The sequence below is a fragment of the Theropithecus gelada genome, chromosome 7a (genome assembly GCF_003255815.1).
Source record: "Theropithecus gelada isolate Dixy chromosome 7a, Tgel_1.0, whole genome shotgun sequence".
NCBI classification, from domain to species: domain Eukaryota; kingdom Metazoa; phylum Chordata; class Mammalia; order Primates; family Cercopithecidae; genus Theropithecus; species Theropithecus gelada.
In genome coordinates, this window is record NC_037674.1 from 3,277,917 (window position 1) to 3,300,249 (window position 22,333).

The window sequence follows — 22,333 nt, forward strand, 5'->3', positions numbered from 1 at the left end:
TATTTTTTTTTTTTTTTTTTTTTTTTTTGAGATGGAGTCTCGCGCTGTCACCCAGGCTGGAGTGCAGTGGCCGGATCTCAGCTCACTGCAAGCTCCGCCTCCCGGGTTCACGCCATTCTCCGGCCTCAGCCTCCCGAGTAGCTGGGACTACAGGCGCTGCCACCTCGCCCGGCTATTTTTTGTATTTCTTAGTAGAGACGGGGTTTCACCGTGTGAGCCAGGATGGTCTCAATCTCCTGACCTCGTGATCCGCCCATCTCGGCCTCCCAAAGTGCTGGGATTACAGGCTTGAGCCACCGCGCCCGGCCATATTTAATGATTTTTTAAGATTGGATGCTGGACATTGTAATATTTTGTTGTTGGGTGACTAGATTTTGTTTTCTTTTAGAGTGTTTTGTTTTGTAGCCAGCTAAATAACTTGCTGGTCAGTTTTATTCCTTCAGGGCTACATTGGAGTTTGTCTAGAGAAGGCTGCCAGTGTCACCGTGTTCTCTTCGCTCAGGTTAGAGGGAATTTTAGGAGTCTCCCAGTCCTTTATAAGCACTGGTAATATTTCAGCTCACTGCCCCTCTTTCCCTAGCTTCCACTTACCTTAATTGTGTACAGTTAGTACTCAGCAGTAGACTCTCACATGACAGATTTCTGAAGCCATTTCTCTGCCTTGTCAGACAAGCACCCCTCTTGTCTGGCACTTGTCATACATTTTACCCACTTCGGCTTCCTCAGCTCTGATCTCTTGATTCTGACCTCACTGAAACTGCTGTCTTCTCATTGGGTTCCCCTCCATTGACTGCAGGTTGGAAATTACCTCCAGGCAGGCATCCAAGCAGTGGATGGCTCACCTCCTTTGTTTTTGTCCTTTCATGTATTACAGTCCTGTGCTGCCTGTTATCCAAGGTCTGAAAATTCTTGTTTGAGAAGGAGCAACTGTCAGATACTTTTGGATCTTTCTCTGAAATTAGCTTTCTGTTGTGTTTACCTCTTTGTCTAATGCTAATACCATATCAGATTTTTTTTTTAAATCTTTTAAATATACAGAAGAGTGCACTTCCAAATGTATAGCTTGCTGCACTTTCGCACACTGAGCACACGTATTTAGCTAGCGTTCAGATCAAGAAGCAACATCGGCAGCTCCTGTGTGCTCGCTCCTTTGTGCTCGCTTGTGCTCTGTCACCCTCCGTTTTCTTCCATGTGTAACCGCTGTCCTGACTTCTCATAGCATAGATTAGATTTGCCTGTTTTCGTCCTTCAACTAGAATCAAGCACACTTACTTGTGTCTGATTGCTTTTAATGTGTTTGTGAGATTTATCCACACTGTTGGTTGTAGTAATTGTTTATGATAGTCGCTGTATAGTATTCCATTTTAAAAATATGCCACAGTTTAATCTGCTGTTGATGGACATTTAATCATTTTTGGTTTGGAATTGTTAAGAATATTGCTGCTGCTCTAAACATTTCAGTGATTGTCTTCTCATGAATATGTGTACTTAATTTTTTTGATGTATACTTAAGAGGGAAATTTTAAGTCAGAGGGTATGCATATATTTAGTGTATACTCCGTTTTTGAAGGTGTTGTGCTGATTTTAATTATACCATTTAAGTTAATATGTTTTAATATCTGGTAGAGAAAGGGACATTATTAGAAACAGTTGTTTTGGTTATTCTTACATATTTAGTCCTTGAAATAAAATGTTTCTTAAATTGGCATTTACTTATATTTGTGTTGCTTTGGGAAGAAATGATACCTTTGTTCATCTATGAGTCACGTTTGGAACTAGCTCAAAGGCCATGGGTCCTGATTCCTTTTTTTTTTTTTTTTCTTGTAGAGGGGAGGTATGGTGTCAAGAAAACATAGTTACCATTATTATGAAAATTAAAATATGGAAGAGATGATCCCTACATCAACCAGCTTACAACTAGAGGCACTGACAAATGTATGCAGATAGCTGTAATGTAAGGTATAACATAATAAATATAAGGAGACATTAATTATTTTATGGTATTAAGAATGTATAATAAGACATGAAGGATTATGTATAATCCTTCATGATTATGTGTAAGAGTTTAGACAACCCTGTGAGATACAGTGTTTAGAATGAGGGCAGTTTTTAACATGGCATGATAGGTGGGTGGGGGATAGAGGTTAGTAATGGATAGAGAACCATTTCTGAGTGAAGTCTCCTCAGAAGCAAACACATTGAAGTCAGAAACACAGATATCCAGTGTATTATAGCCAGTGGTCAAATGATGGGGCTAGATCTGGTACCTGGTGATGATGTCATGTAGTGGGCAGTAGTGCTGGGATGGCTGGGGTCAGGCAGGGGCCTCATATAAACTGTGAAGGAGTTAGAAATTTATTCGGTTGGCATGAGAAAGTGTTAAAGCTTTTGAATATAGAACGATATGTCTAACTTTGAGTTTTTAGGAAGATAATGCTAGTGGGAAAATTGAGGATAAAGGCAAAAGGGAAACCGGTAGGACAGTATTGTTAAGTTTGGGGAAAAAAGGAGTAAGATATATTTTTAAGGAAATTTATAGGGTTTGAGTATAAATTAGAAGGCAGGTACAAGGGAATGAACGTGGTCTTTAGAATTAGACAAATTAGAGTTTAAATCTTAACCTGCATTGCATTTAAAGGACTGAAAGCAAGTCCCCAAAGAGAAAAAATTTGTGTTTTGTAAGATGCTTATTCTATGAACATTTACAAGCACTGGAAGTATAAAAGCAAATGATACACATATTCTCTTGAAGTCTGGTCTAGTCTGGAAGAAGAGGCTGCACTGGCAGGTTTTGACCAAATTGTGTAGAGTCTCATCTGACACGATTGGGAGCTTTGGCTTTATTCTGGAAGCAACTAAAAGCCATCAAAAAAGACCGGGGAATAGTGTGGGAATGTAGAAATGTAGGGGAATTTCTAAGGGTGAATTAGTAGTAATTGGTAAACAATTTGATATACTGGGAAAGAGAGAGACTCTTTAGAATATGACTGAGAATCTTCCAATTTGAGCAGCTGGACTGATAGTGCTACCATCATTACCTCACAGGATTTTTCTTAGTGTGTCTTATAAATGTTGCTTGTCCCTCATAAAGAATGGTTTTCCTTTTCTTCAGACTAAGGACTTTTTATTATAATACACAACTTACCCCTTGTATTTCTCCATCACAACCCTTAACTGTGCATTGCAATTGCACAATTCATTGTGGTTTTTATTTGTGCCCATTTCCTTCACCACATGAGGACAAGAAATTATGTGTCATTTTTCTAGCACTGCATCTTCATCCACCTAGTAGGCACTCAAAATCTAGTAGACAATTTTCGAATTAATGATTATGAAGAATTTGAAGGCTGAACGAGTATCAACCTACACAGTGGTCAGGGCAAATAAAAATGAGGGGGAGAAAGTAATGAATGGCACCAAATTTTTCAATTCATAACTAGGACAGTGAGATTAGGCAGAGTGAGTTCTTTGGGAAAATAATTTGAGTTTGATTTTAGATACGTTGAATGTAGATGCTAATTAGACATCCATATGGATGTGTACCGTTGGTAATATGTAGTTACAGGCATACCATGCCAGAGATAAGGGCTTAAAGATACAGAGTTAGGGGTTCGTAAGCATAGAGGTGCTATGGGAATGGATGACATTGCGCAGAAAATTGGTTTAGGTTAAGAAAAATGGCTATTGACCGAAACTTGGAGAGAGGCCATGTATGAGAGGTAGGAAGATGAACTAGCAGAAGACCTTGTTGCCTTTAGAGGGATGGAAGGAAATGAGTGGATACTACATGAGGGAAGCCAGAGGAGATGAGGAGTCATTAGCAGTCTTAAAAGCTACAAAAATTAAGTAGGATTAAGGGGCCAAAGCACTGGGAGAATATACAGAAATGATGGAAACTTTTGTAAGAAAAATTTCAGTAGGTAGGAAAACAGCAGCTGAGCTAGTGGTTTTCACGTCTTTTTGGCAGTGAAAGGAAAGAGGATAAAGAAATGGTACTCTGAGGAGCTAATGGAGTTGAGGGAATTATGTTGCAAGTATTATTTGAAAGCAGTATTTAAAACTTTTTAAGTCTTAACTGCAGAATGGACTGAAATGAGGAGAGCCTAAAGCAGGAAGACTTAGGAAAATTGTTGGAGTAGTCCTTTAGTTGTGAAATGTGTAAACGGATGAAACTTAGACAGTTTTAATAAGTAGCATTATCCATAAATATAAGACACCATAAACATGGTGCAAAGGAGAACAGAAGTGTTGGATGTTATGATAAAAAGTGATAGAAAAAAAAAAACAGTTTGTGAAGTTAAGTTTTGAAACAGCTTTAGAAGGAGGTGAAGGAGAAATAGAAATGAATAAAATGAAAATTTTAGGGAGACAGATGTAGATCAACATAGGTATGTCTTATTAGACTATACTTATTTATAAAATTATTAGACTGAGCCCTCTGTTGAAGAGATAAAGTAAGAGAACTATGTCTGGTATTAGGATTCTTATGGTTAAATTGGCAAGTGAGTGTGCCTAATATTTGTAATGCTTACAGTTTTTGTTATTCTGTATTTTTATAGATTTGGTGTATTTCCTCTATGATTATGTGTTCCTAACTCGTAATTTGGAAGGGAGGGCTTCTTCAAATGAGATCTGTGTGTCATGTGGAGTATATGTTAAAATGCAAATTCATTTCTGTGTTCTTGGATGGGTCTGAAAAAAATAAAAAAAAATAATTCATGAACTCCTACTTCATGCATTGAATGAGAATCTTTGCGGGTAGAGCCCAAGTAGTTGCATTTTTAGATTTCCCCAGGTAATTTTGTTATAGGCTGAAGTTTGAAACTCAGTCTCTAAAACCTTAAAAGTTGGTTAATTTTATTTCAAAATGTTGATATGCAGTGTATTCATTTTCTACAATCAACCTCTAGGACACTGGATAGGTTTCTTAATCTTTGAGATTTGGTTTCTTTATATGTAATGCAGTACATTAAAGGACTTTATTTCTGTTCCATTGAGGAACGTTCTGATTGTATACAAACAAGTTAAGAATTTACAGTGATACTTTAGGGGCTTGCTGTAAGCGTCAGGATTTTTTTTTTTTTTTTAAGAGTTAAGTTTTGCTATATATTAAATGGTTGATTTAATAAATTATAATTATCGTAGTATATTGAAGTCCTGTTTTGTGCCAGGTAGGCATTATACTATAATTTTTTAATGCATCTTCTCTACTACTATAACCTGACATTGGAGACTCAAGGTTCAGAGGGTCGACCCAAGGCTGCTACTGTAGAAAGTGGTAGATAGATGCCCAGATTTGTACGTAACATAGCCGATGCTTAGCATATAGAATTAAAAACAAAATTGCTATAGGTATTTGAAGGGATTAGGGGGATATAGTCAAATAGTTTTCGTATGTATTTAGCCCTTTTGGAGGGAGGATAGAGTAAAGAAATAGAAGGCAGTAAGCTTTGTGGATGAATATGGGAAATATGGCTTTGCCTGCTGAAAGCACTCAGGCCACAGGGCCTGCCTACCTATGCTTTCCTCATCCTGGCAGCCTCTATAGAGTAATGTGTTTCTTGATACGTTTTTGGATGTTCATAATTATTATAGAAAATAAATTTGCTTTCATGATGAAATTTAGTACCTCTTTTTTTTTTTTGAAAGTTTATCCAGTTGTTTATATAAAAAGAATTGAGTGAGGTGTTTTATATTTTAGGTTAAAAATCTGTAAGAGCCTGATTTTAGAATTCACCAGCTCCTCAGAAGTTTGGCGAAATATGGTATGTTTTTGTTTTATTTTTTGGAATTCGTATTGCATGTGTATCTTAATGTCATAATAATGACAGATATGTTCAGCAAATTTGGGCCCCTGCCATTTTTAAAGCATTGTGTCAGGTGCTCACTAACTACACTTCCAAGACTGTATGAGGGACCCAGGTAGGGTGCTGAAAACATTTACAATTGCTATGAAGGTAAAATAATACGCATAAAAAGATTGAGAGGGCAGGTTTGGATTTTAGGCTATGAGTATTAATAGCTTGTCCGTTTGTTGTTGTTGCTGCTGCTGCTGCTGTTTTTGAGACAGAGTCTTGCTCTGTTGCCCAGGCTGGAGTGCACTGGCACCTTCTCGGCTCACTGCAACCTCCATCTCCCGGGCTCAAGTGATTCTCATGCCTCGGCCTGCCGGGTAGTTGGGATTACAGGTGCGTGCCACCACACCTGACTAATTTTTGTATTTTTAATAGGAATGGGGTTTCACCGTGTTGGCCAGGCTGGTCTCGAACTCCTGGCCTCAAGTGATTCACCCGCCTCGGCCTCCCAAAGTTGCTGGGATTACAGGTGTTAGCCACCATACCCGACCATTTGTGAGCACATTATATGTCAGGCACTGTTCTGAGATATTTAGGTGTTAGCTTGTGCATCCATGACAGCTCTCTGGAATAGGTACTATTATCCTAATTCGACGTCTAAGGAAACTGAGACTCGGAGAGATTAAGTAACTTGCCCAAGATTTCTCAGCTAGTGAGTGACCAAACAGACGTAAATCCAGCCTGGCCTTGGAGCCTTTTGAGCACCGTATCTCATAAAAGAGGGGACTGGAAGAGAGGACTTGACTCAGTAGTTTTCAAAATACATATAGCTCTTTCATTACATTGAGATCAATTAGTCAATTAAAAGGTATTTTAACTTTATTATTTTTGTGTTTACAAGATAGAAAGTTAGACTTGTTTGAATCTTCTAATTCCATATACCATTAGCCTCTTGAGAACACAAGGGAAAGCTGTGTCATGACCACATCGTTTATTTTAGGGAAGGTGGTGTTTCCCATATGACCTCAGCAATGTCTAGGTTCTTATTAGGAAATGTATGGTTAGGATAGGAATATCTGGGAGATTGTGTTATTTCTTACAGATACTGTAAATCCCATTTATTGGAATCCCCTACAATTATTTTTGTATATTCAGGCCAGTCCTCACCTAATCTGGATTTTGAAGCCCTGCGTTCATAACTGCATAGGTATGGGCTCAGACATTCATGTTTTAACCCTTGGTATTTGCAGATACCTTGCTGTTTTATATTGGGTTCTGAATACACACTGGTAACCACCTTCTGCGCTTGACTGTTGTTGCTTTGAGGATGTTAACTATGAAATGTTTCTTCCTCCTAATTTCCTCACCTTTCTGTAGTTGACACCTCAGATTTGGCCTGGATAGGGGAATCGTGAGGGGAAAGAACTAGTTGTACAAAATGATCATTTGATACTGGAATATTTCAGATGTATGGTATCTTTGCCAGAACTACAGTGTGAGTAAAGAGGCCTGCTAAATTTGAACCGTGACAATCAGAAAAGTTCAGCTAAGGCCATGTAAGGGGTTAAAAAGATACTTGGTTGAGGGAGGAGGATATGCTTTCATCTTTTGCCATACTTTTTCATGAAATTAAATCTTAGTAGATTTACGGCCAAGAAAGAGTAGAACATATTTTCATGCAGTACTTAAGGGGTTTTGACTGATGTTAAATGACTCTACGTAAATATAGAGTTAGTAGGACTAGACTTTGTGTTTATGTGTGTGTGTGTTTATGTGTATGTGTATAACTATTCCATTAAGCATTTGACTACTTGGTGACTGATTTCTCTATCAGCTTAAGAATCTTTTGAGTAAATTAGTCCCCACTTAAACTTGCCATATTTGAAAGATCTCAACCTATGTTGTGAATCTTTACTCATTACATATACTTAAATCTTGAAACCCAGTATAGCAAAACTAAGCCAAAACAAACAAACGAAAAAATCCATCCCTTGATAGGAAGTCAGTATATCTGGGTTTTAATCATTCCTTCAACACTAGTTCCAAAATCTTGGGCAAGTCAGTTAATCACTCGGAGGCTGCTTAATTTTTTTTTGTTTGTTTAAAAAAATTCTTACTATATTATCTGTCTCGATCAGCTAAAGCAAAAGTTATAAGACTCAAGGTATTATTGACCAAAATGCTTCATAAAGTGTAAAATTACATAAAAGTACAAGGAATTATTACATTTTCTCAAATGAAGAGATCATTTAAGAAAAACAAAATGCTGGAAAATAATCCTTAAAAACTTTTCTATAATAATTACTCTTCTGATGAATTTTACATTGACACCTAATTTGAAGCTTTGAAAATTATTTTTTGAACAATGAATTGGGTTTATATATTAAAGTGTTCTAACCAAAGGTTTGTTTAATTTATTAGAGTTATTAAGCCTACGCTCAGATCAAGGTAGCAGCTAGACTGGTGTGACAACCTGTTTTTAATCAGTGACTCAAAGCTGTGATCACCCTGATGTCACCGAATGGCCACAGCTTGTAAAAGGTAATTTTGAATTATTTTACAGCCTTTAAAAGGCTGTCATTGTAAAGTGAAATACATACTGTAGAAATGAAGACAATGTATAGTTGGCAGGAATATTGCTAAGAATAGTGGGCCTGAGAGTTGACCTGCTTCATTTAATCTCCTTAAAATATTTTAGTGTCTTTTTTCTATTAAAAATATCAGTAGCCACTATCAAAGACCTGTCTGTATGAACAGGAAAGTATTTCTCAAAAACCTTCAAAGTTTTAAACATTTTACTATAAACCTTATAGAAAACATGAAAAATTTCTTAATATGTATTTTAAAGTATGCCTTTTATGTGGTGAACGTTTTAACTAAACATTTCTCTAGAAGTTTTTATGACATTAATAAAACTAGTATACTTTTCTCTCCTAGAGAGTTACAGTGGAGGTAAAAGGAGTGGCTTGCAGGATGGAGAAGCTGCACCAGTGTTATTGGAAGTGAGCCACCATTTGAATTTGCTAGCTCATGCTGCAGTATTCAGATTAGTGGGCGTTTTGTGATCATATTTTCTGCGATTCAAATCAAGACCTAAAATTGAGACTCTTCTAAGATTTACTTTTTATTATCTAATGTTACTTGGTTATTGTTTCAGTTTTAAAATTTATTTTCTGACTTGTTATTCTGACACACTTTAGGATAACCTAAGTCAATAGTTTAATACAAAAATTTCCCTTTGGTTATATGTTTTGAATTAGATTATATGTTCTGCATTTGCAAGCACATACAGGATTCTTATTTCCAGCAACTTGGCAGTAAAAGAATAAGTAAACTCTTTAGGAGCCACAGTCAAGCTTGGGAACTATTACTAGGTGGTATATATTTCATAGTTTATGTTTGTTTGTTTCCAAGACAAGGTCTCACTCCGTTGCCCATGCTGGAGTGCAGTGGCACGATCACAGCTCACTGCAGCTTTGACCTCCTGGGCTCAAGTGACCCTCCCACCTCAGCCTTCCAAGTAGCTGGGACTAAAGGCGCCCACCACCACACCCGGCTAAGAGACGAGGTTTCATCATGTTGCCCAGGCTAATCTTGAACTCCTGAGCTCAAGTGATCCTTATGCCTTGACCTCCCAAAGTGCTGAGATTACAGACATGAACCACCACACCTGGCGTATTTCATAGTTTTGAGAGTTTGAATTCTAAACTTGGGATTTTTTTGGTAACTTATTTAGACTATTCTAGAAATATACTGTTATTAGGATGAGTAGAAATTTATTCAGACATAAATTATTAATATTCACTGCAAGAAAAATGTCTGCTAGTTCTGTATATATTCATTTTTCTCTTGATTAAAAAACAATTTGCAATTTGAATAGAACAACTTTGCTATGTTTAATAGACCCAGGACAGATTTATTTTAAGGTAATAATCTTTCAGTCCTTGTCCTTCTTCTATACTGAATTGGTTTACTTAGTCTGTCTTATCAGTGGTTTTTAATAGCCTACTTTAATATATGTAAAAAGTAGTAATTAATATGTTACAGTTTGGTGACATTTTGATGCCAAAGTTCACATATTCTCTTGCTTAGGAAACAGAAATTGGGAAGACAGATATAGTTATCATTTGATAATGTATTTAAATTCTATCCCATTTCAGGATCTCAAAACTTTGTAACAGTTACATATTGTACTTCTAAGACTTAGATTTGTTTTCCTTCTTGTGTCTTACCTTTTTGCAGTAATATTTTTATTTTCCTATCATCATGTCCTCATTTTTTCCCCTCTCTTCTCTTTCCCTGTTAATTTTGAAAGTTTTGCTGCCTACGTGTTTGAAAGCTTCTAATCTGCCTCTCTTCCCTCAGTGCCAGCAGGTTTATTTTTTGTTTTGCAAGCCAGCTCTGCCTCCTTACAGTATGACATCTGATGCTGGAGGGTCGCACTTTCAAAAATGAGTCAGCTGGTACATGGGGTTATCATCAATTTTTAGCTCTTCTGTCTGGGAGATACAAGTTTGGAAGCAATCTTGGGGTACTTACCCACAGGCTGGTGGAGACCAGGTGTGTCACATAGGTGGTTTGCTTGCTCCCTGGGGGAGAGGGTGGAGTGAAATTTTTGCATTTGTGTCACTGCCAAGTCACTGCCACCTCCAGCATGCCCCAGTTTTTAGTTCTTACGTAATTTTGTGCAAAATTGAAAATTTAAATACATTGCAAAGAAGATCTAAAATAAATATTTGAGCTGCTGGAGTCTTTTTTTTTTTTCTTTTCCATTCTTGTCCTTGGAATCTGAATGAATTGCAGTGAGGGTAATTTTGAGAGTCTGATAAAGAAGTGAAGTTTTTTTTTGTTTGTTTTGTTTTTAAGCTAAGAAATTTATCAAACAGGTGTGTGTTTGTGTGTGTGTGTGTGAGAGAGTGTGTGTGTGAGACTCTGATTTTGATTCTTGTTAGAGTTGCTTAAAGTTGGAAGCCTAAAGTCAGTGAGAAGTTCACAAATCAGGACTTTGTAATGCCAATTAGAAAATTTAGCTTTTGACCTCAAAAAACATATTTTATCTAGTTTGGGAATTTCTAAGTGTTAGAAATCCGTATTATATTGACTCGCCTTACATCATTCATTGTTGCTGATGCTGTTTATAAAAGTGAATAGGGTAACAGGAACTTATTTTTAATGACATGGTAGAGATAGGGAAATACTGATTCATGTCTCGTGAAATGAAAATGAAAGGCTTTTTAGTGACTTAGAATTTTAAATATTTCTACATAAGAGAGCAGTGGTATATTTAGAAATAACAAAGTAACTGCAACTATTTAAAACGGAAGTTAATTCACAGCTATCCAGTGCAAAACTTTACCTCAGGTAATACACTTTTGACAGGTAATACATACAGTAAGTGTATTTTTAGGGAAACAATTTCATTTTTGAACCAAGATAATCATCATTTGGATGTTGTATCTAATTTAAGTGTCTTTAAATTTACCAAGGTACTGGATTTTAGTTTGAATTGTCTAGAGTAGCAGTAGCGGTTGGCACATTTGTTCTTAAGGGCCAGAAAATAAATATTTTAGGTTTTGTGGGCCATGTGGTTTCTGCCACAAGTCCTCAGCTCTGTCCTTTTAGCGTGAAAGCAGCCATAGATGATACCTAAATGAATGAGTATGGCTGCATACCAATAAAACTTCTTTTACAAAACTACATGGCTGGCCTAGGCTTTAGTCGGTCTGCCTAGGGAGTAGTTTACTGACCCACTAATCTAAAGGTTAATACTGCAAGTGAATACCAGTGAGTACCTTTGTTAATGTGGATAACCAATACTTGGCTATAGGAAGTTTTATAGTTGTGTGTTTTATTACACGTATTTGACTTTGTGAATAATTATGGCTTATAATGGCTTGTCTGTTGGTATCTATGTATAGCGTTTACAGTTTCCTTTAAAAAACATGCATTGAGTTTTTTGATAGTCCAACCATTAAAATAAATGTGTTGTATGGCCACTTGATCTGACCACTTTCTTTCATGTTTACGTCTGTATTTTTAAAACTGTTTTATTTAGTGCTGAAATCTTGTTTACGAATTTGTCTTCCTAAGTAATATGTCTACCTTTTTTTGGAGTATGGAATATTTTGCTAACTGTTTCTCAATTGCATTTTACAGATCAGGAGAACCTCAGTCTGACGACATTGAAGCTAGCCGAATGTAAGTGTAACTTGGTTGAGACTGTGATATCTTATTTTGAGTTGCCCTAGACTGCTTTAAATTATGTCACATTATTTGGAAATAATTTCTGGTTAAACTAAAGGAATCCTTTAGCAGTAAATTGGGACATAGGAACATACCTACTTTTCTTCCTACCAGATAACTCTAAACCTTGGTAACAGTTTACTGGATTTCTACTACTAGATAGATAATTGCACACGCCTGAATTCTTAGTCTTTTTGCTTCCCTGGTAGCAGTTGTAAGGAAATAGGGAAATTGAGGAAAGAGTTAAGTTTAACAATCTCAACGCCTACCATGTTTAAGGCGTCAGTACTACGTTATAGATACAGAGATGCACAATAATTAGTTTTCACCCTACAGAAATTTATATTATACTCAGAGTGAAAGATGCAGAAGCAAATAATTTCAGTCATTGAGGTGGAATGGTATCCAGAATACAGTAGTAACATAAAGGAGTACTGGAGTGAGTACCCAGGCTTGCAGTAGGAATCCAGTATAGATGGCAGGGAAGTAAGAGTGGCCAGGAAATGCTTAGTTCAGTCTTGAAATGTGACTGGGAATCAGGCAGGTAGAGGCATGACCAGCTTATTCTAGGGAGAAATATGAGCCAAAGTTCAGAAGCAGCATAGGCAGTAGGGGCAATAGGCAGTTGAGGACTTGTAGATCATAAGCTAGCTGAGAGGTAGGAAAATGAAGAAGATAAGATGTGATAGAAAGGTATTTGGGAGTCAGCAAAGAAATTGCTCAGTAGGTAGATAGTAGTAAGTTTGTCAAACGTGTATTTTTAATAACCTTGCAGCAGAGAAAGGATTGAAGAGAAACGTGTGGTGGTAAGGTAGTTCAGTCAGTGAGAACCTTAACAATGATAGTAGTATAATAGGAATTCAAGATAAATTTTTCTGGATTTAAAAAATATTTAGAACATGAAGTAAGTAAGACTTTAGTGAATTTATTGTAAAGACTAAAGATGTTTCAGATAATAGAGGTAGTAATTATCAAAGCAAAGTTTTTCAAGGTAGTAAGGATTGGAATGAAAAATACAGGTGTATCTCTCATACAGGTAATATAAAAGAAAGAAAAATGCAGATATAGTGATTGACCTTGAATAAGAGGAAAGATGCCCATCTAATGAAATTAGAAGAAGGAAGTTAAGATGGATGTGTGATATTAATTGTAATTGTGGGTGAGGTTGGAAAAATCAAGATATTCTTACTGAAAATATTGTAACCCTATTTAAATGCTGGTGTATGTTGTGAATCTGCAAGAAATGACTATAAAATGTATTTCTCAAATTTATGTGACTCAGCCATGTGACTTGTCATTTAAGTTTTAAAAAATTGTTGTAAAATACACGTAATGTAAAATTTTCCATTTCACCATTTTTAAGTATTTGGCTCAGTGGTATTAAGTATATTAATATTGTTGCACAGTCACCATCAGAACTCTCTGTTTTGCAGAACTGAAACTCTGTACCCTTTAAACAATAATTCCTCATTTCCTTATCTTCACAGCCTCTGACAACCATTATTCTACTTTGTGTCTAATTTTGACTGCTCTAAGTACCATCATACAGTTTTTGTGCAAATCATACAGTTTTTGCCCTTTTATGATTGACTTATTTTACTTCGCATTGTCCTTACGTTTCATCTATGTTTAGCGTGTTTCAAAATTTGCTTCCTTTTTCAGGCTGAATAATGTTTTATTGTATGTATATACCACATTTTGCTTATCCGTTTACCTATTGATGAGCACTCAGGTTGCTTCCGTGTTTTAGCTATTACAGATAATGTTGCTATGAACAGGAGTGTACAAATATCTTTTTGAGACCCTGCTTTGAATTGTTTTGCATACATACCCAGAAGTGGAATTGTTGGATCATATAGTAATTTTATTTTTAAAATTTTAAGAAACTGCCATACTCTTTTCCAGAGCAATTGTAGCTTTGCATTTCTACCACTAGTGTACAAGGGGTCCAGTTTCTCGACATCCTTCCCATCACATATTTGTGTGTGTGTGTGTGTGTACTTTAATAGTAGTCATTCTAGTGGGTGTAAGGTAATATCTTACTGTAGGTTAGTGACCACGAAACTTTATGAAATATTTTTTAATAATATTTTGTGGAATAAAGGGTTTGTTTAGAGGTTTTGAGAAGACTGAAAACTTAGGAAGCTACTGAGGGGAATGGGTGAAGAAGTTGATCAAAAGTTATTGAGAATCTTGGCTGGCTACCTGAAACCAGAAACCATATCAGATTAGGAGAATCTCATTCCACTGAGTGGCTAGTTAAGATTAAAGACCTTATCACACTTGAAATTTCAAGACTTTTCTCCAATAGCCAGAAGATTATGCATGGTATTTTAGGGTTGGATATTAGCAGAGCTGATGAAACAGAATCACTAGTGGCATGTGCATAAGATGTTAACATTGGAGTATTTGAATTCATATGCTGTTGATGATGGCCATGATTGGAAAGGTTGGGATGCACGACCAAAGTGTTGAGTTGTTTTAAGAAAAGCCTGAGGTCTCGATAACAGCAAGATGGCAGACTGGCATTTTGCAGCACTCATCTCATTGTGGAACCATCAATTTGAACAACTATCCACACACAAAAATATAAGAGCTAAGAAACCAGATGAGAGATTACCTGAATGTGCCACACAAATAAGAAAAGATACATTGAAAAGGTTAAGAAGGACAGTTTTACATTACTTGCATCACACCTCCCTCAATCCCTGACAGCCCATCATGGAGAGAGATACTGTCAACCTGGAGGAAGGAGGGGAAGTGTACACCAGACTTAGACCCTAACGTTGAGCTTGCCCTAGTAAAACTCAGTGCTAGGCGGGCCCCCATGGTCCCAGACTTCAGGCCAATACCCACAAACCAAGCCTACAGGCCCACCCCGGCACCAGGCTGGATCCCATAGCCCTAGACTCCAAGCCTGTCTAGTGCTAGGCTGGTCCCTGTAGCCCTGCCCTCTAGATCGGCCTCTGTGGCCTCACATCCCTGCAGAACAAGGGTTCAGACCCAGTACTTGGCCAGCCCCTTGTGATCCAAATTCTAGGCCAACACCCACCTACCCAGCCTTCACACTGGTCCTTGCAGACCCAAGGTTCAGGCTCACTCTAGTAGACCAGGATGCCAGGCCAGCCCCTGTGGACTCAGGCTGCATGATCTCTGGACAGGCCGACTGGTGAAGGACTTTCCCCGATAAAGTCACTCTGCAAAGACTGGAACAAGTCTCAGCTTCTTCAAACGTGCAGGTGCCAACACATGACTATAAGGATCAAGAACAGTCAGGGAAATGTAACACCAGTCAAAGGAACACAATAAGGCGCCTGAACCACCCGTAAATAAATGGAGATATATGAACTGCCTGACAATTCAAGGTAATTGTTTAAGGAAGATCAGTGAATTTCAAGAAAATGCAGATAAACAATTAAACAAAATCAGGAAAACAATCAAAATGAGAAATTTCAAGATTGAAATTATTTTGTAAAAAACAAATTCTGAAGCTGAAAATGCAATAAATTGAATGAAAAATGCAAAAGAGCATTAAAAGCAGAATTGAGCAAACAGACAAAAGAATCTGAACTTAAAAGACAAGTTATTTGGCTAGACTAAGGAAAAAGATAACTCGATCAAAAAAATTAAGAGTTGTGTTTTTTGATGATAAAAGCAACAAGTCTTTAGCTAGACTAAGAAAAGAAGAGATGACTCAAGTTAAATCAGAAATGAAAGAGGACCCATTGCAGCTGATACCAGAGAAGTACAAGAAATAAAAGGATCATAAGAGACTGGACAATTACATGCCAACAAATTGATTACCATAGAAGAAACGGATAATTTCCTACACACATGCAACTTGCCCAGGCTTAATCATGAAATTAAAAATTTGAACAGTGACAAGGATTGTATCAGTTATAATCCTTCCTATATAATCCTTCCTATATAAACTTCCCACCAAAGGAAGCCCAAGACTTAGTGACTTTACTGCTGAATTCTAGCAGATATTTAAAGAAGAACTAGTACAAATTGTTCTCAAAATTTTATGAGAAATTTAAGAAGGGGGAATACTTTCAAACTCATTTTGGGAGATGAACATTACCTGGATACCAAAGCCAAACAACTTTCCAGGATAAGAAAATTACAGACCTGTATTCTTAATTTAGATGCAGAAATTCTGAAGAAAATAATAACTAAATTCAACAGTGTATTAAAAGGATGATTTACTGTGATCACATGGGATTTACCGCAAGGGTACAAGGATGTGATACACCACATTAGGAGAACAAAGGCCAAAACCGTATGATCATCTCAATAGATAATTGAGATAATTGAGAAAAAGCATTTGACAGAATTCAGCTTTCTCTTGTGCTAAAAACTCTCACAAATTAAATATAGAAGGAATATACCTCTATAAAATAAAGGCCGTATTGACAAATCCACTGCTAGCATTATACTGAATGTTGAAAAGTTGAAAGCTTTTCTTTTGAGATTAGGAAGAAAACAAGAATGCCCACTCTTGCCATTTCTGTTCAACACAGTACTGGAAGTCCTTGTGAGAGCAGTTAGGCAAGAGAAAGAAAAGGCATCCCAGTAGGAAAGGAAGATGTTGTTGCACCTGTTTGAAGATGACATGATCTTGTATATAGAAAACCCTAAAGACTCCACCAGAAAACTGTCAGAACTGATAAACAAATTCAGTAAAGTTGTGAGATACAAAATCAAGTTACAAAAATCAGTAGAATTTCTGTACATTAATCACAAATTATCCAAAAGAGAAATCAAGAAGACAATTCCATTTATGATAGGTACCAAAAACAAAACACCCAGTATCGGTGGTTCTGCATTTGCAAATTGAATCCACATTTGGATGAAAATGTTTGAGGAAAAAAATACAACAATAAAAAATACTGTTTTCTTATACAATAAGAAAACTACATTATAGCAACTATTTACGTAGCATTTATGTTGTTTTAGGTACTGAGTAATGATTTAAAGCATATGAGAGGATGTGTATAGGTTGTATGCAAATAGTATACCATTTTATATAATGGACTTGAGCATCCATGGATTTTGGTATCTATGGGAGATCCTGGAACCAGTATCCTGCAGATACCGAGGGATAATTGTACTTAGAAATAACTTTAACCAAATAGTTGAAAACTATGTAGCATTGATTAAAGAAATAGAAGAAGATACAAATAAACAAAGTTATCTTGTGTTTATGGATTGGAAGAATTAATATTGTAAAATGTTTCTATTATCCAAAGCAATCTACAGTTTTAATGCAATCCTTATCAAAATTCCAGTGTTAAATTTCACACAACTAGAAAACAGTGCTAAAATTTATATGGAACCACGTAAGATCCTAAATAGCCAAAGCTATCATGACTAAAAAGAACAAAGCTGGAGACCTCACACTATCTGATTTCAAAATATAGTACAAAGCTACAGTAATTACAACAGCATGGTAGTCACATAGAAGTAGACACGCAGGCTGGGCACAGTTGCTCACACATGTATCCCAGCACTCGGGGAGGCTAAGGCAGAAGGATTACTTGAAACCAGGAGTTTGAGAGCAGCCTGGGCAACATAGTGAGACCCTGTCTCTACAAAAAAAAAAAAATTTTTAAAGCCAGGCATGGTGCTGTGTATCTGTAGTCCTAGCTACCTGAGAGGCTGAAGGAGGAGGATTGCTTGAGCTCAGGAGCTCAAGGTTACAGTGAACTGTGATTGCATCACTGCACTGCAGCCTGGATGACAGAGTAAGACCCTGTCTTTTAAAAACAAAACAAAAGAAACAAACAGACACATCGACCCATAGAACAGAATGGAGAGCACAGAAATAAATTCGCATACTGTCAGTTGATTTTGGACAAGGTGCAAAGAACACAGCAGGGAAAGGGAAGTCTGTTCAATAGGTGATGTTGGGAAAACGGAATATCTACATGCAGGAGAATGAAATCAGAATTGTATGTCACATCATATACCAAATTCAAGTTAAAATGGATTAAGGTCTTAAAAGTAAGACCTGTTACTGTAGAACTACCAGAATATAGGAGAAATGTACATGACATAGGTGTGGACAGTGATTTCTTTGGATATGACCCCAAAGCACAGGCAACAAAAATAAAAGATGAATGAGATCACATCAAACTAAAAAGCTTCTGCATGGCAAAAAGAAAAAATCTACGGAATGAAAAAACAACTCATAGAATGGAAGATAGTATCTGCAAACCATATATCTGTTAAGGGATTAATATGCAAAATATATAGGGAACTCAGACATCTCAATAGTAAGCACCTCAGTTAAGAAATGGACAAAGGACTTGAATAGACATTTCTCAAAATAAGACATTCAAATGGCCATTAGAATGGCTGTTAAAAGTATGATGAGGATTTGGAGACGAGATATCTTGCACATGGTAGGAATGTAAATTAGTACAGCATTTATGGAAAGTAGCATGAAGTTTGCTTAGAAATTAAAAAATAGAACTACCATATGATTCAGCAGTCACACTTGGATATATTTATGTATCAAAGAATGAAATCAGTGTGCTGAAGAGATCTGTACTCCCGTGTTCCTTTCAGTATTGTTTGCAATACCCATGATACAGCATCAGCCTAAGCGTTCATGGATAAAGAAAATGTGGTATATATACACAGTGGAATACACTTCAGCCATAAAAAGGAGGAAATGCTGTCATCTGTGACAGCAGGGATGAACCTGGAGGGCATTGTGTAAAGTAAGCAGCCACACAAAGGCAGGCAAATACTACATCTCTCTTAAATGTGGAATCTTAACTCAGAGATGTAAAATGGTGGTTACCAGGGGCTGGGGGTGGATGGACTGGGTTGCAGAGATGTTGGTCAGAGGACACAAAATTTCAATTAAGAGGAATTTGTTCAAGGTATCTGTTGTACAACATGGAAACTAGTTAGTAACAGTGTATTCTTGGAAATCACTAAGAGTAAATTTTAAATGTTCTACCGTAAAATGTAAGTATGTGAGGTATTGCATGTATTAATTAGCTTGATCTAGCCATTCCACAATGTATACATATTTTGGAATATCATGTGTATACAATAAGTACGTATCTTTTTTTTTTTTTTTTTGAAATGGAGTCTTGCTTTGTTGCCCAGGCTGGAGTGTAGTAGCATGCATGATCTTGGCTCACTGCATTCTCTGCCTCCTGGGTTCAAATGATTCTCCTGCCTCAGCCTCCCAAATATGTATCATTTTTATTTGTCACCAAACCTAGTGTCTTGATAGGTGAAAGGAGATATGAGTATGAGTGAAACTGTTATAAAGATAGCTGAGATGATCATTATCAGAGGTTTTAATATGTCTAACAAAGACAAGGGAGTGATTTGCTGAAATGAGGAGGTGAAGATATCTCAAATTTAGAAAGGCAGATATTTTGGGGGCCTAGAGTATTGGGATAGAACCATGTACAGGGACATTGAAGTCACTTTGCTGATGATGTAACTGGGGGCAAAGTGGAGGCTTAAATATGTGGGTTTAGTTGACCAGAACAGAGAGAAAGAGAAGGCATTCAGTTAAATGACGTGAGTTTCAAATTACAAGTTTTTTGTTGTTGTTTGCTTTTAATACAGGGAATTTTGTTGTTTATTTTTAATACAGAGTATTAGAAGAATAATGGTGGACTTGGGTTTTAGGAGTCACATAAAAGGGTTGCATGATAGGCCGTGCCTTCAGGGAAGAGCCAGGCTTTCGTGAAAGCTAAGAAGTTGAGGGGCCATTATGTAAAGTAGTTGAAGATAGGGGACAGCCTGTGGGTCTTCAGAAAGACTCTGGGTTTCTAGAGATCTTTCTGGAAGAGGTTAGGAGGATGAGTCAAGTTTAGAATGGAAGAGGATAGATGAAGCTTGCATTTGGTAGTAAAAACCAAGGATGAATGTGTGAGGCATGATTATTTGTCACAAGTTTCCAGGTGACACTCTGGCATTCAGTCCTTGTCGAATTAAGCAAGCTTTCTTACTGTTTTACTTGGCTGTGTTAAAGTAGAGTAACAGGAAATTAGACCTCCCATAATGTCTCAGTAGAGCTGTTTAAGTTTCTAGCCATAATTGGTATGAGAATATAGCTCTAAACCTTCAAGGCTGCTACCATTTCTCACATTCCTGTATCTAGAGACTATAGCCAGGCAGCACTTTCAGTGAGGTGAGTAGGTCTGGGTTTGTTCAGTTACTTTTGTACCAACCTAATACCTTAATAGTATTTGTCCTAATTTACAGAATAGGTAATGAAGGATTCTTGGTTTTACCTGAGAACTAACTGTCCATTAATGGCAACATCCCACATTTATTGAAGCATGATTTTTTTGTGTGTAATTTGACATGCATTTGATATTTTAATTTAAGGAATGCCTTGAATGCATCTTAAATAATAATTTTTATACACTTAACACTCCTGTTTGTTTTTAGGAATTCTTAATGTTGCCAATTTCCTAGAATGTAGAAGAGCATAATAAAAAAACATCAGTACTCCTAAGCAAACATTTTTAACAACTGGACACCATTTTGTAGTTAAGCCTACAAACAGAACTAATGCAATAACCCAGATCTTTTCATTTATTTGTATGTTTATTTTACCTGGATTTACTTTAGTTTTTTGTTTTGTTTGCTTGTTGTTTGAGACAGTGTCTTGCTTTGTCATTTGAATTCCTGGGCTCAAGTGATCCTCGTGCCTCAGCCTCCTGAGTAGCTGGGACTACAGGCACATGCCACCATGCCAGGCTAAAACATTAATTTTTTTTTTTTTTTTTTTTTCTGTAGAGACAGGGTCTCACTATGTTGCCCAGGCTGGTCTTGAAGTCTTGGCCCCAAAGTAATCCTCCTGCCTTGGCCTCACAAAGTGCTGGGATTACAGACGTGAGCCACCGTGCCTGGCCATGGATTTTGTTTAAATTTATAAAAACCATGTTGTGGGATCTCTTTGTATGTATTAATTTAGACCCCTTAATTTTCTTAATGATTTCATATCAGTTTCTCAGTAACTTCAGATTTTTTTTTTTGGAGTTTGCCCGTATTGGCCAGGCTGGTCTCAAACTCCTGACCTCGTGATCTGCCTGCCTCGGCCTTCCAGAGCGCTGGGATTACAGGCGTGAGCCACCGCACCCTACCAGATTGGATTTTTTATGTTTGGTATTTACTCTTTACCTCTAACACTAAGGCTATGTTTTCAGGTGTATAACTATAAATGGAGCAGGGGTAAATACAGCAAGTGATTTATGGTTCAGTAAAGCAAGTTAGTTTTAATAAATGTTCAGTTTACTGTAAATGTCAGAAATGCCCCAGGACCCAGTCCTGGGGACGTTTTTATTCTTTCTCTCTAGGTTAGAGCTTTTAATCTACGCTTTGACAACTCTCCTATTTCCATCACCAACTCTTGCCCTCTGAACTGTAGACTCATTTATCCAACAGTTAAGTCTCATTCTCCAACTTAACATGTCCTAAGTGGAGCTCCTGATTTTCATCCTCCCAAACCTTCGTCTCTCATAATCTTTTGCCGTCTCAGTCAGTAACAACTTTTTTTCCCTCCTGTGCAACCAAAAGCCTTAGAAGCATCTTTTAATTTCTCTATGTCACATACTCAAATTATTGGTAAATCTTGTTGGCTACACCTTCAAAATACCCATGCCTCATGTTTTTTTTTAACCATTATACTTCTGTTTACCCTGTTTAAAGGCATCATCTTTTGGCAAAAGAAAGAAATTGTTTCCCAGGAGTCTTACACTTTACAGTGTATTCTCTAGTAGCAGCCAGAATGATATTTTTAAAATCTGAGTTAAACCGTGTTGTTTATTATGCTCAGAACTTTTCAGAGGCTTCCCATCTTAAAAGTGAAATCTGGAGATTTACATGGCCCTGTATGAACTGGCTTCCTTTCACTTCTGTGATCTCTCTACCTCACTTGCTCATCTCTGTCTACAGTGACTGTATCCTTGTCATCTTAAGTCTCATAACTATTGTCAGTGACCCTGCGACCGTTCTCTGTGGTAATCCAGGTGGCTTCCTTGCTCACTTGATTCAGAAAGAGCTCTCTGCTCAAATGATGCTTTTCCTGACCAGCTGCATCAAAGAATGATCAGGTTCAATCTTCTGGATTCCCCTTACCTTGCTGCATTTTTCTTCGTGGGATTTAATGTCATTTGACGTCTTGCATATTGATTTCTTTGTTGTTTTGCTTCACCACTAGAATGGAAGCCTAATGACAGTGCCTGGCATACAGAAGGTAGTCAGTAACTATTTCCTACATGAAAGAATGAAGCTAGTAAATTTATGCAAAA

At 37.0% G+C, this 22,333-nt stretch overlaps 1 protein-coding gene across 27 annotated transcripts in view; it reads left to right on the forward strand.

Annotated features, from left to right (window-relative positions):
- Positions 1-22,333, forward strand: part of UBE3A (ubiquitin protein ligase E3A) — a 100,504-nt gene that overhangs the window by 22,294 nt on the left and 55,877 nt on the right. For 5 of the 27 annotated variants that reach the window (XM_025389849.1, XM_025389846.1, XM_025389854.1 and 2 more), the window contains exons 2-4: positions 5,702-5,765; positions 8,217-8,336; positions 11,952-11,993. The exons of 1 other annotated variant lie outside the window; for it this stretch is intronic. Coding sequence is in view for 25 of the 26 variants with exons in the window: in XM_025389846.1 (XP_025245631.1) it covers positions 8,317-8,336; positions 11,952-11,993 (62 nt within the window). In the remaining variant the exon portion in view is untranslated. 21 more of the 27 variants (XM_025389856.1, XM_025389858.1, XM_025389861.1 and 18 more) reach the window with 17 other exon arrangements.